We start from the raw sequence: 13,869 nt of genomic DNA on the forward strand, positions 1-13,869 counted from the left end.
ACACGTTGTTATGCAAGATTGGTACAGGGACAAGCCCTACAATTCTCTGTAAAAAGTCCACTCCAAGTCTGTGGGAAGTTACACTTAGCAAAATTTTGGCAAAGAACCATACATTTTTCTTCAGACTGCGTGTGGTAGTTCTATAACACTCTGTAATTAATTTTATTTTTATAATGAGAACAACCACAGAATAAGAATAATGCATAACCTATTTCTGTTTCTTACTATTTTAGGGGACATCACACAGAAGGGATATGAAAAGAAGAGGTCCAAACTCCTGTCTCCTTACAGCCCACAGACACAAGGTAGGTGATGAGAAATGGTATTAACTTTTTCAGTATTTTTATACCAAATGGATGCTGTCTTACAAGAAATATACCTTTAATTTGTTCCTGTTTTGTTTTTTGTTATTGTTTTGTTTGTTTTCTCCCTTTCTCACCAAGGGAGAGGAAAAAAAGGAAGGAAAGAAAGGAGGAAATGAATCTTAATTGAGCATCTGCCATGTGCAAGGCACTTTAAAAATACACACAGTCATCAAGTCATTTATGCAGAGCTTGGGTGATAGTATGTGAAATACTGAGATGATTCAATGGCAGAAGATTCCAGGCCATGGAAAAACGTCATCTTATTTATGCCAGAGCACAAACTTTGATGGAGAACAAGGAGAGCAAGATAGGGAGGAAGAACAGATCTAGAATTATATGGTACCTCAAGTGTTGTATGACTGGAGGATTTAGGGGCAGGACCCCAAATAAACATAGGGATTAATTCACAGCCTGACTTATTGCTTTTGTAAAGAGATTGACAAGTTATTTTTTTAATATATTTTTTTTAGTTGTTGATGGACCTTTATTTTATTCATTTATTTATCTGTGGTGCTGAGAATCAAACCTAGTGCTTCATACANCACTGAGCCCAAACCCCAGCCCCTTGACAAGTTTTTTAAATATCTAAAAGACGTGAGTCACTTTTGTGCTTAATTCCAAAGGGGTTGCCATACCTTGACTTCTAAACAAGGCTTATCTCTCTCTTTTTTTGTACTGGGGATTGAACCCAGGGGTACTTTACTACTGAACCATATCCCCAGCCTTTATTATATTTTATTTAGAGATAGAGTCTCCCTGAGTTTGCATAGGGCCTCCCTAATTTGCTGAGGCCGATGTTGAATTTGCAATTCTCCTGCCTCAGCCTACTGAGTTGCTCGGATTATAGGTGTGTGCCACCATGTTTGGTTGGTCTTCTTTTTATTATCACTTTGTGCAGCAGTTGTAAACATTGTCAGTAACAAAATACTCCCTCTGCTGAGGCAGACAGCTTAATTGCTGCCTTGGTATGTCATTTAGTCACTTTCTCCCTCTCAGGCAGATTCTTCCACCGGTAGTTTGTCCTGCTTATTATTGTCCTGTTTTTAAAAAAAGGGAGGGAGGGAGGGAGGAAGGATTTTTCCTTTACTTGTCAACCTCTGTCAACTTCACCATCTCTATTGCCTGCTTTATAATCAAACTGCTCAGAATTGTGCATACTGTCTATTGTTTTAACTGCTCACTTCTCAGCCTAATCCAGTTCTTTCTGGAATAATCATCTTCAAATCTCAGTAGTATTTGGCACTATACTTCTCAAATCTCTTCTTTTGAAGAACCCCCCCTAATTCTTCTTCCCCTTCTCTTGTGTCTTCTCTTAGCCATCCTTCTCTGTTAAATACTGCAATTTTCAAGACAAGGCCCCAAGCCCTCTTGTCTTCTCACTCTGTACTAGTGGTTCTGAAGTTGTAGTTTACATCAGAATTACTGGAGGGTTTATTAATACACAGATTGAATGGCCCTATTCTCAGAATTTCTTATTCAGTAGATCCAAGGTACAGCCTGAGAATTTGCATTTTTGTCAAGTTCTAAAGTAATCTTGAAGTTCCTGGTTCAGGGACCATACTTTGAGAACCAATGTGTTTCTTATTTTCCTGGATTATTTTAGCCACACCTGTGGCTTTAATTATCATTTGAATACAGGTAACTCCCAAATATTATCTTCAGTCCATATGTCTCCTGAGCCCCTGATCCATAGTTCCAACTGCATGCTTTATATATCTTAAAAGGCACCTCCATTTCAACATATTCAAAATTAAATTTATGACTTGTGCACCAACCCTGCTGCCACTACCAACCCCTCCCTACAAACACTGAAAATCCAGCTACAGCTACATCCAACTTGCTCCTATCCTTCTTTTTTGGCTTTTCCTCTTCTGAGTAAATACAACTCATATCCATAACCACAACATGTTAGAAACTAAAAAGTTATTCCTCACTTGTCAGTCAGTTTTGGTAAATTTAATTTTTAAAGGAAATTATTTATTTTGTATAAGTTTTCAGATTTATTAAGTTTTTCCCAACTTTTTTTTGTTTTTAAAAACTTGGCTTTATTTATATTGTTTATTTGGAGTTGGGGATGTACCTCAGTGTTAAAATACTTTTTCTGCATGCATAAGGTTCTAGGTTCCATCCCCACTACCCAGGGTAGGAAGGTGGAGGGTAGTTATGTATTACTTTTGCTTATTAGTGTCTCTCCTTCTCCCATCACCTTCTCTTTTCTTGATCATTTTCCTAGAAGTTTGTCTTTTCAAAGAATAAGCTTTTCGTTTTATTGATCTTTTTTTAGTATGTCTTTATCTTCTGATTCATTATTTTTGGGTCATTTAAGTATTTTTTTCTATTTTCTTTACTCTTTTGTACTTTAAAAAATCTTTCTGAGTTGCATGCTTAGATTGTCTGCCTTTTTTCATAAGATAAATGTTTCTTCTTCATCCCTCGCCACTCCCATACTTACAGATTGAACCCAAGGGTGCTCTACCACAGAGCTATACCCCCAGCCCTTTTATTTTTTATTTTGAGGCAGGGTATTGCTAAGTTGCCAAGGCTGGCTTCAAGCTCACAATCCTCCTGCCTCAGCCTCCCAAGTTGGTGGGATTACAGATATGTGCCTACATCCCTGATAGATGAATCAGTCTTCCTCCCTCCCTCCCTCAATATTTTTTAAAGTTATCAATGGATCGTTATTTTACTTATTTATATAGTGCTGAGAATCAAACCCATTGACTCACATGTTAGGCAAGTGCTCTACCACTGAGTCACAACCCCAGCCCAGATTAATGTTTCTTAACTTCACCATGGTCAGAGAACAAACCTTTACAAAATCATGTCTTTGTTATTAAGCTGTACCTAGTCTTTGGTAAATTTCTGTTAACTCATTTATTTGTGTTTTAACTGTTGCGTTGATAGGTCTGTTTGCATTAGCTCAAACGAATTTTTTACTAACTTTTTGACTGATCTATCAATTCTGATAAAAGTGTTTCAACACACTTGTACTGTGACTATAGAATTATTAGTTTCCCTTGTAATTCTGTCAAGTTTTGCTTTTGTATTTATTTATCTATTTGTTTTTATTTATTTGTAGTCTAGGTATTGAACCCAGGGTTTTGACAAGGCCTATCCTAAGGCTTTTTGTTTGTTTAATCTAAACTTGGTCTAGAGTTATCAGGTATCTTTATTTTCTTCCCAAACATCACAAGGACTTTAGGATGCTTTGATGTTGATCACCATCACTTCCCATCTTTTATTATTATTATTAGTAGTAGTAGTACTGGGGACTGAACCCAGGGGCCCTTTACCACTGAGCTACATCCTCAGTCCTTTTTATTTTAAGGTAGGTCTTGCTAAGTTCCTGAGGCAGACTTCCCAACTTTTTTTTTTTGGTGGTGCTGGGGATTGTACCCAGGGCCTTGTGCATTCGAGGCAAGAGTCTATTAACTGAGCTATGTCCCCAGCCCTAGCCTCCATCTTTTGATTCTCCTGTCTCAGCTTCTTGAACTGCTGGGATTACAGGCATGTGCTACATGCCTGTTTCCCATTTTATATTTTAGCATCACTTTGTTTACATATGCTTCAATTATCAGTTATTATTATTGTGTTATGTAGATAGTGATAGTTAATAACTATTTCTTTGTTTGCTACTCCTTTTTTTGATATTTATTTTTTAGTTGTAGTTGGACACAATACCTTTATTTCACTTATTTTTTTTTTTTTATGTGGTGCTGAGGATCAAACCGAGGGTCTTGCACATGTGAGGCGAGTGCTCTGCCGCTGTGCTACAACCCTAGCCCTGCTACTCCTTCTTTTAAAAACAATTCTAAAGCACTATTCCTTCTTATTTGTCTTCTTAGTTCAATCTCCTTTCTAAATGCATTCTTTTTTTTTTTTGATACTTGGAATCAGACCCAGAGTTGCTCTACCCTGCCCCCTTTTAAAATTGTATTTTATTATATTTTATCTTAAGTTAATTTTTGAGATAGTTTCTCCCTGAGTTGCCCAGGCTGGCCTTAAATTTGTGATTCTCCTGTGTATGTCGAATTGCTCAACCCTAAATGCATTTTTTAGTAAGCACATACTTTAGTGAGAATATTAGTAGTAAATTCTCTTCAATTTGTGTGTATTCTTTTTTGGGGCCGGGGGGTGCATCTTTTCTTGAACAGGTATCTTTCCCAAAAAGGAATGTGTTATAGGGCTGGGTAATCTATATTATATAAATTCTGTAGGAAAAGAGGAGATTATTCCTTAGCATATTGACCCTATATATATTTATAGATTTTGAACAAAACATTTGATTCAATTTTTTTAATGGCATTGGATTGCAAATTTAAAAATTATTTTAGAGTCTGATATGAAATCAAATGAAATAAAAAGAAGATAATTTAGTTAAACAAGCCAAACTTCATTTGGCATTTAAGGATCATGCTGTCTTTGGGGATTGAATTCAAGGGCGCTTGACCACTGAGCCCTATCCCCAATCCTATTTTGTATTTTATTTAGAGACAGGGTCTCAACACTAAGCATTTTGCCTTTTCTGAGTCTGGCTTTGAACTCATTATCCTCCTGCCTCAGCCTCTTGAGCTGCTGGGATTACAGGTGTGCGCCACCACACCTGACTCCATGCTGTCTTTTAAAGAGATAAAAGTATCCCTGGGCATATGCCTGTAATCCCAGTGGCTCTAGAGGCTAAGGCAGAAGGACCACAAGTTCAAAGCCACCCTCAGCAAATTAGTGAGGCTCTAAGCAACTCATCGAGACCCCGTCTCTAAATAAAATATAAAAAAAGCGCTGGGCATGTGGCTCAGTGGTTGAATGCCCCTGGGTTCAATATCCAGCACCCCCTGTTCCCCACAAAGAGATAAATATATCGTTATGAAGATTCAAATTACATTTAAGACCTCAGAATGCTCCCACTTTGAGAGGCATATTCACACCTCCCATTTTCTGCTCATGCTGCCCCATGTACTCTTGACAGGAATGGCTCACAGAATGTCTTTCAGTAGTTGGAAGCTGCTGGGGCCAAGTATAAAGGTTCCCACACGCCTCAATTAGCAAAATTCCAGGGAGAGGGCCAGGAAATTAACTTTCTTTTGGCACCATCCAAAGAACTGAATTTTCAGAACAATTGTAAGGCTCCTCTGTAAATTAATCACTCTTGGTGACTTTTGTAGTTGTAGAAAAATGGAAAGTTTTGAATTAGGAAGGCAACTTCCTTGTGCTGATCCTTTGGTCTAATCTTTAAGTTCAGAAACTGAATAGAAGTAACTGATAAATCCGGCCAGCTTTAATAGAAAAAGAGTTTATTTTAAAGACACAGGGTTACTGACAGAACCGAAGGGCATGTATTTACTAAGCACTGACTTAGTTCCAGGTACTGTTTAGATACCAAGGAAACAGCATTGAATAGGGCTGACCAGACCCTACCTTTGTGAATCTTTGCTGCCTCTACCCAGAACCTACCACTTTCTCCCTCACTCTGGTAGGGTTTTGCTCTATTGGAGAAGTTTTAGGCAGTCCCATCCCCCTTATCTGAGTTGCATTTTTAAAAAACTCCCTCTAGCTATCCCATAGATTATTGTCTGTGATACATCTTACTTTCATAATGGACCTTTAAGGTCTTTAAAGTCATTGTGTTTAATTATTTTAATTTTTCTTGTCCCCAGTTTCTAGCATTAGTGCCTTACATCTAATAGATGTTCTACAAATATTTACAAAACTAACAGAGAATTTAGAATTTCTAGTTTTTTAAAAAATAAACATTTGTGAAGATGAAAGTGTTGGATAGTGAAAGGAGTGGTTACCATTCTTCATGCCAAAAAATGATCTCTTGTACTGCGTTGTTCCTGGTAACTTGTCTTACCCTCAGTCAGTCTGTTCACTCAGACTTACTAAAACCTTAAAAGACACTGCTGTTTGTTAATTCTCATCTGAGACCTTTTTTAAAATTTAATTTTTATTTTTACGTGAAATTAATGTATCTATAATTGTAATATATTAGAATAGTAATACAAGGGCTGGGGATATAGCTCAGTTGGTAGAGTGCTTGCCTCGCATGCACAAGGTCCTGGGTTTAATACCCAGACCCCCCCCCCCCCAAAAGAAACAGTGTTACAGATTCATAACAACAGAAACAAGCAGTGCTCTGCCACCCCTTTTCCAGTGACAGCTTCTTGAAGTGTTTTTATTGTTTCTTCTGATAGTTACCTCTGAATTCTAAATAATCATTTTTACTGTTTCTTGACTTTTTTTCTATTTGAAGTATAATTTGTTCATTTCCTACTATGAAAGAACCTTTTTCTCTTATCTCTCTCTCCCTCCTTGACCACATAAATACCACACCTTCCCTCTTTCTCTTCTCCCCTTCCTTCACATTTTACAGTACATACTCAGTCTGCGAAGTATGTTCAATATATTATGCATATATTTTTGCTGTTGCATCAGCATGCAGTGTTTTTATAATGGTGTAAATATTATTCATACTTTGGCTTGCTATGATTACATTTCCTTTCTTACACAACTTTCTGCTTTTTCCAGAGTTAAATCTATCAGTTGTTATTCTTTTTAAGAACCAGCTTCTGTTCTTCATCTCTCTTGGGTCCATCTGAAGTCATTATTCCTTTATATTGCTGTAGACCTTCATTGTCACTCTAGTGGCAATTTGAGAAGGAATGGACATAGGTCAAAGTGTTCATTCTTCGATGTTCAATCAGAATTCTTTATTTTAACATTTCTATGTAAGAATTGTTTAAGATTTGTTGCAGAAAGATGATTTGTGTCAACCTAAAAGATCTCAGAGATCTTAGTACTTAATTTTGGCTGTTCACCAGCAAGCTGAACAGCCTCATTTAAGTGTTGAAATTGGGAGACCATCTTCCTCTGGCTGAGTCCTAGAAGAGAAGTGGGTACCCTGCCTCCACTGTTTTACAGTTATTTGCTGTTTAAAATTGTCCTTTACTCTCTAGTGGCTTCTCCTGTAGGACCCCCAGTTTTCTTGCTTTAGTATATCACTGCAGCTTCTGTTTTTGATGGCATTGGTGAAGACATTCCATTCTATCTTAGCTATATTTGAGATTATATCCAACCTTTATGTATTTGTTTTTCTTCTTTCATTCTTTGATTTTCTGTTGCTGTCTTTCACTGCATTTAATTAGGTTTTGTCTTCCACTTCAGAATAGAATCTCAATTTTTATGTGTTCCTACTTGGCCAATAGGTTTGCACTGTATTTTTTCCCCCAGGCCCTCACTCACTGCCCTTTCACGGATAAAGCATATCTGTTCTGGGTATGATTGTATGATGGCATTCTCTAAGTAAAGGTTTTTCCCAAACTTGGTTTGACTACTGCTTGATTTTTTAAAAAAGTATTTTAGTTGTCAATTGACCTTCATTTTATTTATTGATATGTGGTGCTGAGAATCAAACCCAGCGCCTCACACATGCTAGGCAAGTTCTCTGCCACTGAGCCATATCCCCAGCCCCTGCTGCTTGTTTTTGCTAGGGGTTTTTGGCTCAGTGTCCCAATATATACACATATACTATGGTTGCTAGTTGTTCCATGCTCCCTTCATCACAGTTCTTCTTAGGTCAGTCCTACCTTTAAGGTTGTACATATATGTATATGACTGGGTTAAATGGAAACAAAGGAAAACACTTGTAGTTTCTCTCCCTGCACCTCAGTAACACCTCTTGAGAATAATCTATAACCCTGTTTTTTTGATGTCATTATGTAAGTTATATGATAATAGAGTTGTAAATTTTTACATAAAACTGGTATAACTTAAGAGGCTGGGGCTATAGCTCAGTGGTAGAGTGCTTGCCTCACACATGTGAGGCACTGGGTTCGATCCTCAGCACCACATAAAAATAAACAAAATAAATAAAGATATTGTGTCCATCATTTTTTTTTAAAAAGCCTGGTATAATTTAGAGATACACAGATAAGTAGGCTGTTTAGATTACCATTTAAACATATCCTTTAAATTGATATGTCTTTAATAGTCTTCCCTTGTCCCCCAGCCATATACTGTCATTGGTGGAAGAGAACAGACAGACAAGATCTTAATTATTTGTTTTAACCAAGATATTAAGTCAGCAATGTGAAAGACCAAGGGCTAGTTATTATAGGAAATACAAAATGAATAATATTAGCCTCTGACCTCAGGGTATTTATACTATAAACAGGAGAGATTAGGCAGTTATTACAAATGAGGGTCATAAAAATAGAGTAAAATAAGACCATAAGAGAATTCTAAATAAAGCATTGTAGAAATTCAAAGGGACTAAACTTAAAAACCAGTTATTGAAATCAGAAATATAGCCAGGCACAGTGTCACACCCCTGTAGACCCAGCTACTTGGGCTAAGGCAGGAGAATCATTTGAGCTCATGAGTTTGAGACCAACCTGGGCAACACACAACAGAGAGAGCGAGTGAGGGGGAGAGGGAGGGGAAATAAAAGAGAAAAAGAAAGTCAGGATTTTTTTTTTTATATTACAGAACATTTCCAACTATAAATATTAAGTAGGCACTGTGCCTCTGTGTGTGTAGGGTGTGGAAAGTGGAATCAAAATATTTTTTCTACCTCATTTTGATTTAAAAGTTCCTTTCCAAGTGAGGCTTGCAACATAATGGAAATAACATAATTTAAAAAAAAAATCCCAGTTCCTATTCTGCTTTTTGCTGGATTTGGATAGTATTATGTGAACCCATCTGTGCAGTATATTGCAAATATAAGTGCTCTCGCATATCTTATCAGAAGGAAGTCCAATATCTTCTCTTTGGGTCTTGTTTTTCTAAATTGTCTGACAATTCCCATGGGTATAGATAGTGCTCTAGCAGAGGTGGTGGGTCTAGCTTTTCCCAAAGGGAAACAGTTCCACAGGGTGATACTGAAAGTTGGTTCTTACTGTATGACCAGTAGTGCTGATTCAATGCTAATCCTACTTCCTGTGTCTGCCTCATGCATTCTGAAGGATTGTACTCTGCTTGATTCATAAGGTACCCCTCTTGGGTACACAGAGCATAGCTTCGGGTATTGTGTTCTTTTAGTCTCCTGCACAGCCATTTTTCTCATATCATATGGGTCAAAATCTTTTCATATGCCTGCCCCTTCTCAGGCCAAGGACTCCTAAACCCCTTCCACCCAGAATCCACCCTTAGGAATTGGGCTGGTGGCAGCTCCTTTTCGAGACTCCAAGCACCAGCATTCTCATTCTTTTCACTCTTTCCCTGAGTGGGAAAGCAATCACCCATCCTTCCAAAAAGTGTTCTCTGCAGTGATTTACCAGGTACCTTAGCCTCTCAGGGAAGACTCCTCAAGGGATTGAAGGTACCCATAACCCACCATTTTTGGAGAGGATAGGAATGAGAGTGAGGGCTCTAGAATAATTGAGGTGATTATAGCTCACTCTAACCAACTAATCTGTGGTGGGCATTCTGCATGCTAATAATACCTGTCAGTGTTATTGTGAAGATGAAATGAGATGATGCTTAATAAAGATTAAAGAGCTGGGCACAATGGTGCATGCCTGTAATCCCAGCAATTTGGGAGGCTGAGGCAGGAGGATCTCATTTTTGAGGCCAGCTTCAGCAATTTAGTGAGGCCCTTAAGCTACTTAGTGAGACTCTGAATCAAAATAAAAAGGGCTGGGGATGTAACTCAGTGTTAAAACATCCTAGGCTTCAATCCCCAGGCCCCTTAGTCACCCCCCAAAAGAAAGTTTAAAGAGACATAGAAATGTTATTATCATTGTTATTCTGCCATTTTCTGTTTAAATTCCTTCAAAGGGGGGAGATGCCCATTGGCTTATGACAAATGACCTTTTCTTCTCCACCCTCATTTTGTAATACCAACTCTGCATTATCCTTATATGTATTTCTTAAACTTACCAACGTTTTTCTCTCACTGGACTTCTGCAGACATACAAGTTAAATTCCCCATTATGTAAGCTCAGAGAGCCTTATTCTTTTCCTTCTTGGCACATATAACAATATAAAATATGCAGGAGAATTGGTGATAACTGGTTTAATATGTTTCTTCTCTGGACACTAGCACCAAGACTAGTGAGCATGTCTGCTTTGTTCACTCCTAAAATGTTGAAGTATGGTTCTCAGAGCCCAGCTTTAAACTATTCTCCTATAGATGAAAAGTTCAGTTAGATTATAGGGAGAGTTGAAAGATAGACTGAGTTAGCTTTCTCCTATCTTCCTGAGTGGAAATTTTATGTAGTTTTATATTAATAAATATAAATTTTAAATTAATAAATATAAATATAAATGCTTCTTTTCCAGGTTATCATTGTCACTGTGTTCAAACAATAGAAACATATGACTCTGCTGTTTCTTTCTGCCAAAGAATAAATTATGTATATGTTGATTGTTGAAAAGAAAGGTTGTGTGTTATAGAAGCATTTAAAATATGTGTTCTTTTAAACTTGTTACCAGACCTTACATCATCACTCTTTAAACATAAGGATGACCTCTAGTGGATACTCTCTGCACAGTTGACTGTTTGGAAGATCAGGAACCCCCAAGATGAAGCTCAATTATAGTTCACACTAGGATTTAGAAGTTACAAAGAAGACTTAATTTATGAGACTGGTAGCTACCATTCCAGCACTTACCTGTATTAATGACTTTCAAAATTACTTTGATTTTATACAGAATTTTCTTTCTATAAATAAAACAATGAAATGGTAAAAAACTTTGGAATGTCTTATCAGTAACTCATTCCAAATACTTATGGGATTTTTATATCCCATCCAGCCCTTATAGTTGTATACAAAGAGTTTTTACATACACAGTTGTAATCATACTGTGTACATAATATTTTGTATTATTACTTGACATTTAGACTAAAGTGTCTACATAATCTACATATTTTTCATATGTAGTATCTCCTTATGTTGATACACACAGTTAATTCCATCTTTGCTTTCAGATTTTCCTTACCATCACATTGAAACTGCAAACGTGGAGACTTTTTTCAGGTAGATCCTGAAATCTGCTTTGAATGTGAAACCCTGAGCAAGGAATGGTTCATCTTCAGGCAGCATTTTGACTGTCCAGCTTAGGTTACACAGGTTGTTAAATAATGCTCTCTGCCCTCTTATACCCCAGACACCCTTCCTCATCCTCAATAAACTGGTGTCCTTGCCAGAAAGTTTAGCTGGGAATAAACCTTTTTCAGCTTTGAAGCCAGGGGTGCTTAACCACTGAGCCACCTCCCTAGCCCTTTTTTATATTTTGTTTAGAGACAAGGTCTCCCTCACTGAGTTGCTTAGGGCCTTGCTAAATAGCTGAGGCTGGCTTTGAACTCATGATGCTCCTGTCTCAGTCTCCCGAGCTGCTGGGATTACAGGCGTGTGCCACTGTGCCCTGCTCAGCTTTTTAAAAATCCATCCAGGACATAGTTTTCTACCTATCTCTCCCTCCCCGCAAATACACTAATTTGCCAGTTCCTTTGGGGGAAAGTATAATTGATTTCAGGAGGTTGGAAAATCTTGATCAGAGTTTCATATTTATTAATATGCTAAGAACTCCATATTATTTTAAACTTAATAGGTTTTGACCTTCAAATTAAGAAAATCCAACATAATTGGGGCCAAACTTCCACTATATGAGAACTTGAGAGAGACACTTAAAACATATCCAAACCATAACAGAAATGATCTGCAAAAGACATTTAATCTGAATTTTGTGTAGAGGAAAAAGTAGCATATGTGAGGACAAAAAAGTTTTTGAATTTTTTTTCCTTATGTGGATTTAGGATTGCCTAATCTTGTAAGTGGGGCAAATGGTAGGTAAACTGTTTTCTAAGAGGTTTCTGTGGATATTTCTTGAGTTGTATTAATAGCAAAATTATATTACACTGATTGTTCTCTTAAACATTAAACCTGGGCTGGGGTTGTGGCTCAGTGGTAGAGCACTTGCCTAGCATGTGTGAGGCACTGGGTTTGATTCTTAGCACCGCATATAAATAGATAAAATAAATGGTCCATTAACTACTAAAAAATAAATAAAGAAACAAACCTATTTCCTTTCCTTATAACACAGGGAAGAATGTAATAGGGAATTCATATTCACCAATAGATTATGCATTATTATTTATTATCTCCTGAGCCAAAGGTTAGAAACATAAGTAGTCTATGTTTATGTTGATCTTCATACTTCATCTATTATCTTTTGACAAAGAGAATGATTCAGGTTTGTTCTCTTTGCTTATGTTATTTTCTGCTTTCTTATTGTGAAAAGTGTTAATTTTCCAAGAGGTTAAATTAATATATAACAGTATGTCAAGTGTCATGAAAAACGTGGGTGAACTAAAATTTTGTTATTTAATGAATGCAAGTATCCTTTCATTTTTTTAATTTCATGTGTTTATTAAAGGATGTGCTATAAATATATTTTAGTATTTTCAAGAAAAGAAAAACATGAATGTTGTATGAGGTTAACTAGATATCAGCTGTTTAGTTAACATTTTATACAAGGTGCTATAACTTTTTTATTTCTGAACATTAAACATAAGAGTATTTTGGAGCTGGGGCTGGGGCTCAGGAGAGGCACTGGGTTCAATCCTCAGCACCACATAAAAATAAAACGAAGATATTATATCCACCTATAACTAAAAATAAATATTAAAAAATGTATTTCAATTAAAAATACAACATAATTTTATTTCTTCTTAATACTTAGTTATTTCTTTGATGTTCTGTAGTAAACATCTATATCCAGAAGAGAGAACTTTTTTAATTGTAGAAAACTCGTATAACTCAGTACAGCCTATGGAATATATACAGATCATCCTAAACCGTATCACTTAGGAATAACTGCCATTGAACTATTTAACTATATAACTATTTGTTATATTTGCTTCCAGTATTTCTAGTGCACCTAGACATCTATTTATAAATCTTACATTTTAAAATAAACTTCAGTACCTGGAAATTAAAAATTTGTAAAAGTCATATGAATTAGAGAGTGATTAATCACATTCAAAAAGATTAGTAATTATAGTTCCTAGGAATTCACTTTATTTATTTTTATTTTATTTTAAAAAAATCTTTATTTTATTTATATGTAGTACTGAGGATCGGACCCAGGGCTTCACACATAGTAAGTGAGCGCTCTACCTCTGAGCCACAACTCCAGCCCCACTTTGTTTTCACACAACTTTCTTTAGGTAGTCTTTTGTGAACTTGAAGTAGGTGTAGTACACATGTGAACAAGGTTGTTCTTTCTGAAGTCCATATTGCTGTGATATTGTGCTTTGAGCACCTGAGAAATACTCACCAAAAATATTTGGTCAGCCACTTATTAAAATTGCAAATTGACCTTTGCTTTCACTTCCAACAAACTATAACAAAATGGTTGTCATGATTTTAGACCTCAAAAAGACCTGGTCTGCTTGAATAACCAGATTTCTTCCCCAACCCCCATTATTTTTAATTTATTTTTATGTGGTGCTGAGGATCGAACCCAGTGCCTCCCATGTGCTAACCAGTTTTCTAAGGGAACT

The 13,869-nt window shown here is 36.6% G+C and overlaps 1 protein-coding gene across 5 annotated transcripts in view; it reads left to right on the forward strand.

Moving 5' to 3' along the window:
* Dip2b (disco interacting protein 2 homolog B) overlaps nucleotides 1–13,869 on the forward strand; it is a 232,086-nt gene that overhangs the window by 112,269 nt on the left and 105,948 nt on the right. For all 5 annotated transcript variants that reach the window (XM_048802722.1, XM_048802724.1, XM_048802723.1 and 2 more), the window contains exon 2: nucleotides 234–305. In XM_048802722.1, the coding sequence (XP_048658679.1) occupies nucleotides 234–305 (72 nt within the window). The remainder of the gene's footprint in view (nucleotides 1–233; nucleotides 306–13,869) is intronic.

The sequence above is a fragment of the Marmota marmota genome, unplaced genomic scaffold (assembly GCF_001458135.2).
Source record: "Marmota marmota marmota unplaced genomic scaffold, marMar, whole genome shotgun sequence".
NCBI classification, from domain to species: domain Eukaryota; kingdom Metazoa; phylum Chordata; class Mammalia; order Rodentia; family Sciuridae; genus Marmota; species Marmota marmota.